Here is a 14258-nt window from a genome sequence, read left to right as displayed (position 1 = left end):
ACTTTTTCAAACGCTTATATGTAGTCTTTGTCATTTATATTGATTTGTGCTCCCTTTTTAATTAAAGTGTTAATGGTTTAACTATATTCGCGAAATTTGGTATAAATTTCCTATAGAAACCACATAATCCTAGAAATGATTTAATTTCTTTTGGGGTTTTTGGAATTGGGATTTTGACAATTGCTTGTATTTTGTTGGGTTTTGGTTTTCCAACTGTAGTTTTAAGTTAGCTTCTCTAAGCTTCTCAAATACTTTTTGTAACGAAAAAATGTGTTCCTCCAATGAAGTGGAAAAAATGATAATGTCGTCTAAGTAGACCAGACAATCCTTAAAAATTAAATCTTCTAAGAGATTTTGCAAACAACGTTGGAACGTTGCAGGTGCATTCTTAAGACCAAATGGCATGCGAGTGTACTCGTAATGGCCATGTTTAGTCGAAAATGCGGTCTTGGGTATTGAACCAGGATCCATTTGGATTTGGTGGAAGCCTTTGGCTAGATCAATGGTTGTGAAATATTGACATTTTCCAATTTTGTCTAATATTTTATCCATGATCGGGATAGGGTATTTATCATTAATAGTTAGTTCATTGAAATTGCGGTAATCTATGACTAACCGGAATTTTTGCTTTCCAGATGCATCGTTTTTCTTTGGAACGATTATTACTGGTGAGCAGTATGGGGATTTGGATTTACGTATGATATTTTATTTTATCATATCGCTTATTTGTTTATTTACTTCCTCATCGTATATTTGAGGATATTTGTATGGACGCTTGTAAATTGGGTCCTCATGTTTTGTTAGAATTTTGTGTTTAATTGTACTAGTGAAAGTCAATTCTCTCCCAATCAGAACATCGTAATGCTCTGAGAAGTCGTGAATATACAATTTTTGTTCAATCGGACAAATTTTGCTTGCTCCTAATCGTATGCTTTGTTTTAATTCAATAACACCATTTATGGTGTGAACCTTTAATGTTTCATTGTAAATTGGAAAATTCAAGCGGTTTGTTTTCATTAGATTTATTGTTGAACCTGTGTCAAGGACACATTTTAAAAATTCGTCATTCATAATTAATTTTATGAATGGATTTCTTCTGTTTGTTCCGAGGCTTGCTGATGAAAATTTTCGGATGTGTCCATTTTCATCTGCCCACTGTTGCTATTTTTTTGACGTTTAGTCGGAGGACCTGGCGCATTGAAGCGTGAATGGAACTGATTTTGATAATGTAAGGGATTTTGGGATCTACCTTGACTTAATTTCTGTTGGAACCCGTGGTGAGCCTTCTGACTGTCTTCGGAATTATTGTGCTGTTTATTTTGTACGTGATAACTCTGATTCGTGTTGGAATAGCCATTTAACTGGTGGCTGGGTTGGCATTTTGCTGATAATTTCCCATGTTCCTACGATTGTTATTTTAATTTCTCTGAACATTATTAGTTTAAGGTCTATCAGTCACGCTATTTTCATATAATCATTCTCTTTGCGCTACTTGTTTTAGCTTTTGTGTCGACGTAATGTCGTATCTGGCTAACATCATGAAAAGCCTATCCTCTAATTTTTTATACCCTGAACTCATTGAAAATGCGTAAAATTTGTGCGAAATGCAAATGTATGTAACAAGCAGAAGCAAGCATCTCCGACGACATAAAGTATATATATTCTTGATCAGCATCAATAGCCGAGTCGATGTAGCCATGTCCATCTGTCTGTCCGTCCGTCCGTATGTATGAACGCAAGTATCTCAGAACCTATAAGAGCTATAGACTTGAAATTTTAGATGTAGTGCCTTAGATGTAGATGCCTGCGCAGATCGAGTTTGTTTCCGATAATCGATAACTTGCCCCGTTTCCAAGCAATGGATAAAAATCGATATCGACATCCCGTTTTTTGAGCAAATTGGGTAAATAATAGGAGCTAGAGTCATCAAACATGATATGTTGCTTCTAGAAATTTATATATATGTCAAGTATCTTTCATTTTATACCTATCGCTACCTCCCCGCTTCCACCCCAGAGCTATAAATCAAGTTAGTAACCCAATTTTTATTGCCAACCAATTTAAGCCATAATTTAAATGCAATTGACTTTTTCAGAACACAAATATTCTATGATATATATACTGAAAAAAATTTAAAAAAGATCGGTTAAGAAAAAACCAAAACCCCTACTGTGGAAAGTAGAGTGGACAGCAAGTAATCAGTTGCGAGTTCGAACCCTGCCAAGGGAATTTTTTTTTTTTAATTTATTTGGTGTTGGAATAAGAGGGTTGAGGGTATTCCCTAGTCAGGAGCTCCCGACTAGAACCTCTTACTTGTTTTAATATTTTTTTGTGTGTTTGTCTTATTGAAAAGACCCAGTAATAACGTATTGCAGGGATCAAATGATATGCGAAACCAGTCGCTAATAACTGTAGTAGCTTTTTTGCCCAAAGGGTCAATGTTAATAGACTACTTGTGACCCAAAGGTTCTCGTGCGGGTACGTATTCGAGAAAACGTTTGTTACACACCGACAACAATTTCGGTCGAGATTGTGCGTTAGATCTGGGAATTATTTATCCTTTCCGTCCGTCCGTATGTATGAACGCAAGGATCTTTGAAACTATACGAGCTAGAGACTTTAAATTTTAGATGTAGATCTTCCTAGTGCCTGCGCAGATCTAGTTTGCTTTCGATAATCGATAACTTACTCCGTTTGAAAGCAATCGATAAAAATCGATAGCGATATCCTGTTTCTTGAGCAAACTGGGTATATTAAAAGCTAGAGTCACCAAACTTAATATATTGATTCTAGAATATCAAGAATCTTTCATTTCAATGAGGGTTCAGGGTATTCCCCAGTCGGGAGCTCCCGACTAGAATCTCTTACTTATTTATTAATCATAATTTTCATTTATTGTAAACTTAAATTCATTTATGCGTCGTAGGTGTTATCATGCCGTTTTCACGTCTGGCCTTCAAAAGTTAAGTGTTAATTTATTAAATGTCTTTGTATGAGCAATAGTGAAATATGCGAATAAAGAGTTGTGGTGGATGTGATAAGGGTGTAAGGCGGGTGCCCGTCAGGATTTGGGAGTTGGCAGGTGCATTTATGGACAACTCATGGTGGGGAGGGCTCTGTTAGGGTTGACCTTAACAGCTGTCCACCATATGCATGTTTTCAGATTGTCGGATAGAGTGTTTGAAAAACAGCCGAAATTCGTTAGTGCAAGTATAAATATAAATTATTTTGTTAACCGATTCTTCCATTTATCGAGGTCTTATTCACCGCTAGTTGATCTCTGTGTAGCCGGCAAATCGATCAAAGGAATGTGAACGACAAGTCGCATCATAAAAACCGCCCATATAAATAAAAATTTACACAAAAGTTGAATTTATTAAAAATATGAATCAATGTTTATGCTTATTTTTCTGATCCGACCTTGTGTGTCCGACCCTGCAAGTGTGTTAGATTTGACGAAAAGTGAGAGAAACGTATCAGAAAATGTTGACGAATATTTTTGTAAATTCATAAGTCAGAAGCCAAATGGCATAGAAAACAAAAAAAAAAACTTATATACATATGTTTTCCGCCTAATATTCACAGTAGAAGAAGAAACTTCTTCGCACAACAAATCTTTGACCCCCATTTATTATTCTTTAGCTTCATTTCGTAACTCATGGATGGATTTGAAACACAATTCAACCGAATTTAAACAAGGTGTCGAACATTAGTATTAATTTTCCTTAAACATATCGTGCGCCTATATCACGTAAGGTAATTACAGTAAAAATTAAATTTCTCTACCTCGTATCGTTGAGTTTGTGACTTTAACGGATACAGATCTTAAAAATTCTATGAATAGTGAGATGATCAGTCCATGCCGCATAGCTTAAGTTAAATTTCCATAAAAATCAATCAAAAAGCGAAAAAGTCCTCGTATATCAGATAATTTAAGCGATAGTCGTGTAAACGCAAAAATGTATATAGCGATTCGTAGAAATGCCGAACTAGTTCACTGAACAACTACTGATATCGGCCTACCGACGAAATTAGTAAAATTTTCACGTCATCCACGCTGTCTGACATTGTATATGTGAGTACTGTATTTTAAAGACACAAGTATTAATCTCCGTTGCTTTATTGTACGAATATATTTTCTGTTTGATAGTGTACCTTCCCTTTTAAATGCCAATTGCTTTGTTTATTTTATCATCAAACTCAGAACGCCGCGAAATCAGCTTACTTGTTAATTTTTACCCACAACAGCAGCGAATAAATATGTAACTTATTTGTACGTTTTGGATTATAGTAGTTAATTAAATTAAAAGGCTATCGTACCCAATTTAAGCTGGATAGTGTCTTTATGTATACATATATAAATATATATTCAAACATATTTAGATATGTAAGCACTCACACATGCATGCATATTTAATGTACATAGTTATGTACATTCAATTTTTCAGTAATTGCAATTGTTCAATGTAAATGGCTTAACACCGTAAAACAATCTGTAGTTTAAATAACGCTTGTGCATGTGTGTATTTAGTTCTGTACAAAATATTTATTAAAATATACATCTGTACAATTATATTCTTTCTATATTATATAAATTAGTGCAACATTCAAAGTGCTCGCCGTCCACCGTCAATTGGCTTTTTCTTGCTTATTACGCCGACTGCCTACGACAATTTTGGTTGAAAACTTCACATATATTCCCCAAAGACTGAAACTTTCAATTGCAACTACAAGTAGGTCCCAAAAGGGGCCGCAGTATTTTCAGCCAAGGCACCCTCTTCTGCTTGGGTATGTTATTGTCAAATGTTAAAAATTAATATTAAAAGAATTTTAGGCCTATATAGTATGAAAAATTACGTGTTTTGGATGCTATCATTAATTTTAATCGAATTTATTTTCCAGTCAGTTTTATAACATTAATCTTGCTGCGTGGACCCATCCAAGCACTACAGAGTCATCTGAAGAGCTCGCAACTAAATCAATTTCAAAAGAGGAGCATAAAGTGGAAAGTAAAGCGGCGGAGATGACCTTACCAAGTGCCGCTCGCGTTTACACAGATGTGAACGCCCACAAACCGGATGAATATTGGGACTACGAGAATTATGTTGTTGACTGGGGAAACCAAGACGATTATCAATTGGTGCGCAAGTTGGGGCGTGGCAAGTACTCAGAAGTGTTCGAGGCTATCAACATAACAACAACTGAGAAATGTGTTGTGAAAATATTGAAGCCTGTTAAAAAAAAGAAGATAAAGCGCGAAATTAAGATTTTAGAAAATTTGCGTGGGGGAACCAACATTATCACGCTTCTAGCCGTTGTCAAAGATCCAGTGTCCCGCACCCCAGCACTAATTTTTGAGCATGTGAACAATACAGATTTTAAACAACTGTACCAAACATTAACGGACTATGAGATTCGCTATTATTTGTTTGAGCTACTTAAAGCACTCGATTATTGCCACAGCATGGGCATAATGCATCGTGATGTTAAGCCACACAACGTAATGATAGACCATGAAAATCGAAAGCTGCGACTTATTGATTGGGGTCTCGCTGAATTTTATCACCCGGGTCAAGAGTACAATGTAAGAGTGGCTTCCCGCTACTTTAAAGGTCCCGAACTACTTGTCGATTATCAAATGTACGATTATTCACTGGACATGTGGTCATTAGGATGCATGCTCGCATCTATGATATTTCGTAAGGAGCCATTCTTTCATGGACACGATAATTATGATCAACTTGTACGAATTGCTAAGGTGCTGGGCACTGAAGAACTATACGCGTATCTGGATAAATACAACATTGATCTAGATCCACGATTTCACGATATTTTACAACGCCATTCCCGCAAGCGTTGGGAACGATTTGTTCATTCTGATAACCAACATCTGGTGTCGCCAGAAGCATTAGACTTTCTTGATAAACTATTGCGTTATGATCACGTTGACCGTCTTACAGCTCGTGAGGCAATGGCGCATCCATATTTTTTGCCTATTGTTAATGGTCAGGTAAATCCCAACAGCCAGCAATAGACATGGATTTACAATGTAGAGAATATAAACTTGTATCGGAACAGCACGGGGGAAGTTACAAAGACCTCTAGGAGCACGTTGAAAGGAGAAAGCATTAATTGCTAATGCTGAAAAGATTCATTAAGAAAAAATTCAATAGAATGCATCGGCTCGCAAATCAGAACCATAACACATTTTTCATGTATAGAACAATAGTAACGTTATAATGAAAGGGAAGATTATTCAAATTATAGTTTTAAAAAATATACACAGAGTGATTCTAAAAGTACTAATTTTCATATTCGAATAAAATATTTCTGTTTACAAGTTCACACATGCACATGCTAAAAAATTAACATCAAGCATCAATATGATTAACAAATATTTATACAAATATTAAAAAATATAATCCAATAAATCTCCATTTCTCACAAAACCGTTGAAGCTAATGAAATAAGACGTCAAAAAGTCAAGATAAAGCTATCTTGGAAAATGCATTTTTTTTTTTGTTAAACTTTACTTTTGCAATGTAAATGCATTTTGTAAGGGGAAAGAAATAACGGTTCGGAAGTGCCCAAGTAGGGATTACCCTCAAGTTTTTCTAACAACACCAAATGCAACTCGAGCTCGTTTATTTTAGTAAAAAAAAATTCAGTTCAGTGTACCAGAGTCAAACTTGCAACTCCTCTTGTGAAAAAAATCTACGCTATCCGATAGCTATTAAAGAATATACTTGATCTGCACATACTATTATTGAAGTTACATGCTCTTAAGACCTTAGAGATTTGCCCAATAACGGTATTTCGATATTGAGTTGTATCGATTCTGTGGAAACAGGGAAAGCTATCGATTATCAGAAACAAACTCGTACTGCGCGGACACTAAGAGGACCCTTCATAGACTCTCTTTCCCTTCAAAGTCTCTCTGAGATCCTTGCTTTAATGCATACGGACGGGCAGACGTACATCAGTAGATTGACTTGGCTATCAGAGGTCGCAAATAACAGTCAACACATATTTTCAATGCGATCTGCACACAAAAAAACTGAAAAAAAAACGAAGCAGATTCGGTTTCGCTCTTCATCCGAACACTTTATTTCGTTGCGTGTTGCGTGGAAGTGAAAAGTGTCTTTTCTTGTTGTATAATACAGTTGTGCATGTAGGCAATTTCGATAGATACACAAGCACGATAGTGCTTACATGCACATCCACAGAACACACTTTGGCAACTATTTTTGCTGTTCAGTGCTCGTGGAAAAACATGTGCGAAAAAGGATGACGAAAAGTGTCTTTGCTCGGACCTCGGTTTGGTGCGTAGAAACCGAACTTTGTATGTTTTCTTTCTCCCTTTCTCATTCTGCACGACAAAAACTGTTTTTTGCAGACATCCAGAAATTGAGAACCGAAATTCGCGAACTCTAATGTTGATCTAGAATACATATACTTTATGGGGTCGGAGAAGCTTCCTTCTACCTGTTACATATGTTAGCAGAAAAACATTTTTACCCATTTTTAATGGGTTCAGGATATAACAAGAGGCTCTGGTCGGAAACTCCCGACTAGAGTATACTCTGAACCCTCTTGTACCAAACTAACTGCAGCTCGCGCTACGAGCTCGTTTGTTTTAGCAGTAATAAATTGGATTCGAACTAGTAGCTGACCACATTTCCTTTACTCTACTCAACAGCCAAACAGACAACTAATCGATGCTGAAAAAAACCAATTAAATTAGTAGCAAAAAAATTAGTAGCACAGAAATAAATACAATCGCGTTTGTTAAAAGAACTCAAAGGCGCATGAGAGCGTGTGTAAATGTACACAGAAATTCTTGTCTTGCGCTAGCTGCCACGTGTCAGCGGCTCCCAATATACATACATACATGTATAACCAAACGTTTTCTTTAATAACTTCTGTGTTTTTTAACCAATCTTAATCAACTTTTCAACATTAGATCTTATTGTACTATTGAATATTTGTATATTCTCAAAAAGACAAATGCATTAAAATTTTGCCCCGAATTGGTGGGTAGTTACAATTGGGTTATTTTGCTTGATTTATAAGTATGTGGTGGTAGCGGGGGGGTGGCGATAGTTATAAAATTAAAGATAATTGGTATAGCTGCAAGCTACATGTCAAGTTCGGTGACTCCAGCTCTAATAACCTAAGAGATTTGCTCAACAGGATTTCGAGATCGATTACTTGGAAACGGGCAAAGTTATCGATCGAAAACAAACTCGCACTGCGCGGGCATTACAGGAGTAAGGACTTACATTCTACAGTAGGTGGACACTTAAGCTTCTGAAATTCTTTCGTTCATATCTCAGTATAAGTATATGTGGAGTTTTATTTTTTTCTCTCATTTCAATAATATCAGCCTTTTAAGTATACCAAGTTTTGTTACGTGTGCTATATTTGTTTTCTGTATGCCAAAGTCTTCTTCACTGTTCAACTTAGGCACCGATATCAATAAATTGTGTCATGCGTCGTAGTTTTTTATGAAATAAGTAAATGTGAAAAAATGAGTTTTGTATGGAATTTATATATATTTTATATTTATATATATATATATATATATATATATATATATATATATATATATATATATGTACTTATATATATGTAATATATATATATCTATCAAAGTGATTTATTAAATTTTTTCTTAGACATTTTTCGATATGCTAAGAGCATAATTAACATTCTGGCGAATCTATCACAATGGTCCTTCGGAGTTGATCCTTTTTGTCCTGCGACAACAGCGGTGCAGCAGGTGACTGGGGCTCCTTAGTAACACTTCAGACGTGGTTCTCTGCGAACGGATGCAACAAAGAGTTTGCGGTACGACCGGTGATAATTTAGTCAAACGCGGTAAGACTATCTTTATCTTTACTGAATCGTACTCGCGTTGTGGCTCGTTTCGAGGCACTTTATCAAATCAATTTAATTTAGTTCTACGCGTTATCCTTTTTATTATCCCTAGGGCGCAAATTAAGGAATTTATTGCTTAAGGTCATTAAAATAAAGAACCGTTTATTAGTAGTGCTGCTTAAGAACTGATGTTTAATGATAAGTACAAATTGTATTGAAGCTAAAACTCCGCCGCTGGTGCGCTCCCACGGATGGGCTATTTTGTGGAATCCGCTGACGAAGTGCAAGTGTATGCATTGGGTACGTGATAACATGGGCGCGTGTGCATGCTTTTTTGGTCTACTTCGTCTTTAACTCCTCCCCCTTTAAACGCATACGTCCTCGGATGCGATGTAAAGGCGTTTTTGATTTTTAACTACGCTCGCTTCTGCAGCTGGTTCTGCTTCGACAACTTCTCTGGTTATCTGCTGTTTTGTAGTGAAGATTTTTCGTCTCATTGAATACGCGATGATTCCGACAATTAACATCAACAATATTTAAGATAGCGTAAAATTGATTGTTGTTGTAGGGTGTTTTCAGGGTGTCGAGCTTCAAGGTGTTGATGTTAACCTCCTTTAGCATTTGCAGTGAGAGTATCTCGTCGACTCTGTTTTTTACTGCAATTATTTGAAAAAGCGTTAGTGTGGCTTCTGCGAAGACTACCTCTTTTGCTTCATACAACTCATCTTTTATGGCAACGGTCGAGTTTTGGAACTGAATTAAAAATGTTCCTCTGAGTTTTATTTCTTCTTTGTCGATTCTCAGCTTTCCGTCGAAGTCATTGTTCTGCTGAATAGTTCTTCATAGGACGGTACATGTTGGCTATAGATCGTTTTGCAATTCGGAGATTGGCTTTTCAGAAGTGGGGTTCTGCATGTATCGTTACTTAAGTCTATTAGATTATTCTTATGGTCTTTTCGTAATGAGATCGCAAGAGTCTTTTATTGCATATATCATTTGGTCACATTTCACAATGTTTTCGTATTTTATTTCGTTTATTGTATTAAATTTTTTTTATTGTTCTTTAATAACATAGCAGTAAATATTTCGTTTGCAATTAAAGGTATATTAATTATGTATAGCAGGCTTTTGCCATTCGTTGCTATCTTTATTTGAACAAATTCTAATAGTTCTTCTGCATTTAAGAACATTACTTTTTCTTTTTCTTAAATTGGTTCTATTGTTTTGACTTCTAATTCTGGCAAGTTTATTGAGTTTATTATTAGTTATTATTATTAGTTTTTGCCCAATTTATATCATGAACTAGATTAGTTAGATCGTCTTTAAAAACATGGATCTTGAATTTAAGTACCGAAATTTTTTCTTCGTTAACATTTTTATACTCCGCTTATCTCGTTAATTTTATTATGCAATAGTTTATTTATAACAACTTGTTTTTTGTTTTCTAACTGCTCATTCATTTTAGTAACTAATATTTCGTGTTCACTGTGATCCGGTGAGCCGGCCAACCATTTCCAAGCTGTTCCCAACCATCTATCGCTCTTGCCGCTCTTTGGCAGCGTAGATAATTTTTTAGTTTTCTAGTCTCGTATTCGAGCAATGGGAATAGCTGGTGTAAGGCGCTTATAGTATGCAGGGTATCTTCCAATGTCTGAAAACTCTTTCGTATTCTTCGGTATCGAATACATGGATAATTTTGAAGGAGCCGTTTTGGACTGCGGCTGAGCCCATTTTAATTGGAATTAGCTGTGAGGGTATCTAGAATTGTTGACAACCCAAGGCATGTTGGTAGGATTAACCTGCAACGTAATATTAGGTTTTTATATTATTTTTATAGACTTTTCTGCCGGTTTAGTAGGTAGTGTTGGTAGTGTTCCCGTTTTCTGCCACTAATTCTTTTCTGTATTTGGGTGTGAGTTTTGAACCTAGTCTTTTGATTCATTTTACGTAAATGGTATCTCCAATGTTATAGTTCTTTGTTTCTTTTTTATATTGTGGCATAATTTTCTTCGCCTTTCGAAAGAGTACGGGAAATGAAAGTAATTGGTCTGCCGTTCTTCTCGAGTACTTCTCCAATAGCGAAGTTCGAAGCATCGGATGTTAATTGGAATTCTTTACCAAATGCGGGGTTTGTTAGTATCCTGTCTTTAGAGGCTTTTAATGCCATATTTGGAAATAGTGAAGCCCAAGATATCAATTTTCGTCTACATTCAATTTTCTATAATCGATAGCCATTCTGTAAACGTTTTCCCCAGAGGCTTTAATCTTTTTTTGTACCACCCAAATGGGTGACCGTGAAGGTCTGGTAATGACGTCTCTCAGCAAAATTTTTTTTTTTTTTTTTTTTTCTATTTCTGCTTTTAAAGATGCAGGGTAAGGGTAATGTTTACAATATACTGGGGTATCCGACGTAGTTGTTTTTTCACTCTCTACCTTAGTAGTATATGTAAGTTTCATGTCAGGGTCGGCGAATACTTCCGCGTTGATTTCCGTCAGTTGATCTATAGATTGTTTTTGAGTTTCGGACATGTGATCTGTTCTGATTCTTATATTGTTAACTGCCTATGTCTCTAGCTGCTTTATGTTAATCCTGTAATTTCCATTTATTATTAGTACGTCGTATCGTACGTCTATGACAGCGTTCAGATGTTTTAGGGTATCATTACCCAGAATGCCATGGAATGTTTTGAGTGTTGGTAAAAGGAAGAATTTAATAGGAACGTCTTTTAAGCCAAAAAGTATAGGACGTTTGCCCACCAACGGAATTGGCGAAGAAGGGTTGTTCGATGACTTTGGGGCTCTGAACTAAATCGGACTGAATATAGTTTTAATTGGATCCTGAGTCAATTAAAAATAATGTCATTTAATCTAAAAAAAAAAACGTCTGAGGCATCTGCCGGTACGGGCATTCATTCTTGCTAATTGTCCTCTTGATATTGACTAGGCAGTTCTGCTGAAGTATCCCTGTTCCTCCACACCGATGGGATATGCTGATACTACCTCATTCCCGTCTGTCGTCGGCTCCATATTACCGGTGGCAATGTGAAATTGCCTTTGGAATTTCTGAGGGGGTCCTGTGTAGTCTTCGGCAGGTGGTTGCTTTCCTGCTAGATCATTGTTTTGAGGTTTGTTCATAGAATTAATATGTTTGGACGGACGAACGGATCGATTTCCATGGGAATCGGTCTAGCTTCGGGCTGTTGAGCTTGTGGGCGCGTTGGCGCCGGGAAGTACTGCCTATAAGGATCGGCCTGTAAGTGTACATCATATTGTTGCTGCATGGGAGGGGTTACTTAATATTGGTACATTGGAGCAGGCCATGTGCCTTGCGTTTGATAGTTTGCGTTTGATCGGACTTTGTGTCTTGTTACTATTTGATTTGGGACTTGTAAGGGTGGAGCCTGCTGCTTATATTTCGGAATAAATGCGTTTTTATGCTCCTGACTTTCTGTTAATCGACACAAATGAAATGTGTGTGGCTCAAGTCTCTCGGTTCTTTGATAGCTAATGAGCGTGGTTAATCGCATTTAAGCCCATGTACAAAGGTATTCAAGGCTGTATCCCGATAATTTTTGGCTTAAGCTCGCACGGTTTCCGCTGATTCTTCTTGAGAGCTAATTTGGTTGAGTATCAGAGACAGCTGGTGATAGACTGACTGGTAGAACTTATTTATGGTCTTTCGACCTTGTACCAAAGAGAACATTTGATATTCGAGTGTTTTCCGATCTCTCTTGTCAGCGTAGTGCGACGTCAGACACCTGGATATTGACAGTTCATGGGAGTGTTATATGATTCTAGTACTACGTCGGCTTCTCCGACTATTTTACTCTGTACTCTAGCTAAAGAGTAACTAACTAATATTCATAAGTGCCCTCTTGTCCCTCGTATAAACTTATTCTATGCGATCTACATTTTTCTTCCGGGAGCTAAATGTGGTTCTATTCCCGGAGAATTCCCTAATTAACCGCGTTATCTCTGGGACTTTCTCGTGTTCGCTTTCAGGTCCTGGCCTTCCGATTGGTATATCGGACAGCATATCTACCCTGTCAGAGTTGTCCATAGCTTGTCTTATCATATCTCCTCCTTCGAGGGTTTCTCGGACTAGACCTACTATAACATCCCTAAGTTCTGGGCTAGCAACAGGTATTCTGCTAGCTGGTTGACCGGCCCTCGCAGCATTGCTATGTGGTGGCTGTCGGTGGGACGTAAAATGTCAAAATTATATTAACGATGTTGAGAAAATGAGTTTAAACTAATTGGTTATTTAAATTCTCTAAAGTTTTCCGAACAATTAATTTGTATTCCCAAATGTAATATGCCCACTTATATTACATTATTGTTTATTTTTTCTTAAATTCTTTTAAAGTGATTTATTAAAGTTTTTCTTAGAGATTTTTTGTGTTATTCAATGTAATATGTTCACTTATATTTTATTTTAGGTTTTTTCTTATTTAATTTTTTTTTTTAATTTTTGTTTGTTTCTCCCTTTTTATACCCTAAACCCATTAAAAATGGGTATATTGCATTTGTGCGAAAGCCAAATGTATGTAACAGGCAGAAGGAAGCATCTCCGACCCCATAAAGTATATATATTCTTGATCAGCATCAATAGCCGAGGAGGATCTCAAGGATCTCAGAAGCTATAAGAGCTAGAAATGCATATATATTTTCTATTTTATAAGCTATAAGTCCAGTTTGCTGACTCTTGCTCTTATTATTTACCAAAATTGCCCAAAAAACAGGATATCGATATCGATTTTTATCGATTGCTTGGAAACGGAGTAAGTTATCGGTTTTCGGAAACAAACTCGATCTGCGCGGGAACTGGGAGCATCTACATCTAAAAAAATTTCATGTCTCTAGCTCATACATACATACATACATACGGACAGACAGGCGGACGTGGCTAAATCGACTCGGCTATTGGTGCTGATCAAGAATATATATACTTTATGGGGTCGGAGATGCTTCCTTCTGCCTGTTACATACATTTGGATTTTGCACAAATACAAAATACCCTTATACCCATTTTTAAGTCGATTTAGCCACGTCCGTCTGTCTGTCCGTCCGTTCGTCCGTCCGTCCGTATGTATGAACGCATGGATCTCAGAACCTATAAGAGACTTGAAATTTTAGATGTAAGTGCTCCTAGTGCCTGCGCAGATCGAGTTTGTTTCCGATAATCGATAACTTACTCCGTTTCCAAGCAATTGATAAAAATCGATATTGATATCCTGTTTTTGGGCAATTTTGGTAAATAATAAGAGCTAGACTCACCAAACTTTCCAACAAAGTACAAGAGTGGTCGGCAGTTTGATACCATTAATCAACTAAATGATGCTGTTCGCGCCACAAGCTAATATATAGTATTTAGTAGT

General features: G+C 36.6%; 1 protein-coding gene across 3 annotated transcripts; it reads left to right on the top strand.

The window, feature by feature from the left end:
- Window positions 1-4004: 4004 nt before the first annotated feature.
- Window positions 4005-6399, top strand: LOC115760376 (casein kinase II subunit alpha). Of its 3 annotated transcripts, none has more exons than XM_030701671.1 (3): window positions 4005-4075; window positions 4600-4788; window positions 4903-6399. In XM_030701671.1, exon 3 carries the CDS (start codon window positions 5024-5026, stop codon window positions 6032-6034), a length of 1011 nt encoding a protein of 336 aa, XP_030557531.1. In that variant the 5' UTR covers window positions 4005-4075; window positions 4600-4788; window positions 4903-5023; the 3' UTR covers window positions 6035-6399. The 3 variants fall into 3 exon arrangements, with proteins under 3 accessions (XP_030557531.1, XP_030557532.1, XP_030557530.1); XM_030701672.1 differs by lacking the exon at window positions 4005-4075 and adding an exon at window positions 4102-4124; XM_030701670.1 differs by lacking the exon at window positions 4005-4075 and adding an exon at window positions 4149-4273.
- Window positions 6400-14258: the final 7859 nt, after the last annotated feature.

Source organism: Drosophila novamexicana, unplaced genomic scaffold (assembly GCF_003285875.2).
Source record: "Drosophila novamexicana strain 15010-1031.04,08,12 unplaced genomic scaffold, DnovRS2.1 tig00000434-arrow-pilon, whole genome shotgun sequence".
NCBI classification, from domain to species: Eukaryota; Metazoa; Arthropoda; class Insecta; order Diptera; family Drosophilidae; genus Drosophila; species Drosophila novamexicana.
The sequence above is the reverse complement of the archived record's forward strand: the minus strand, read 5'-3'. Positions and strand labels throughout refer to the sequence as shown.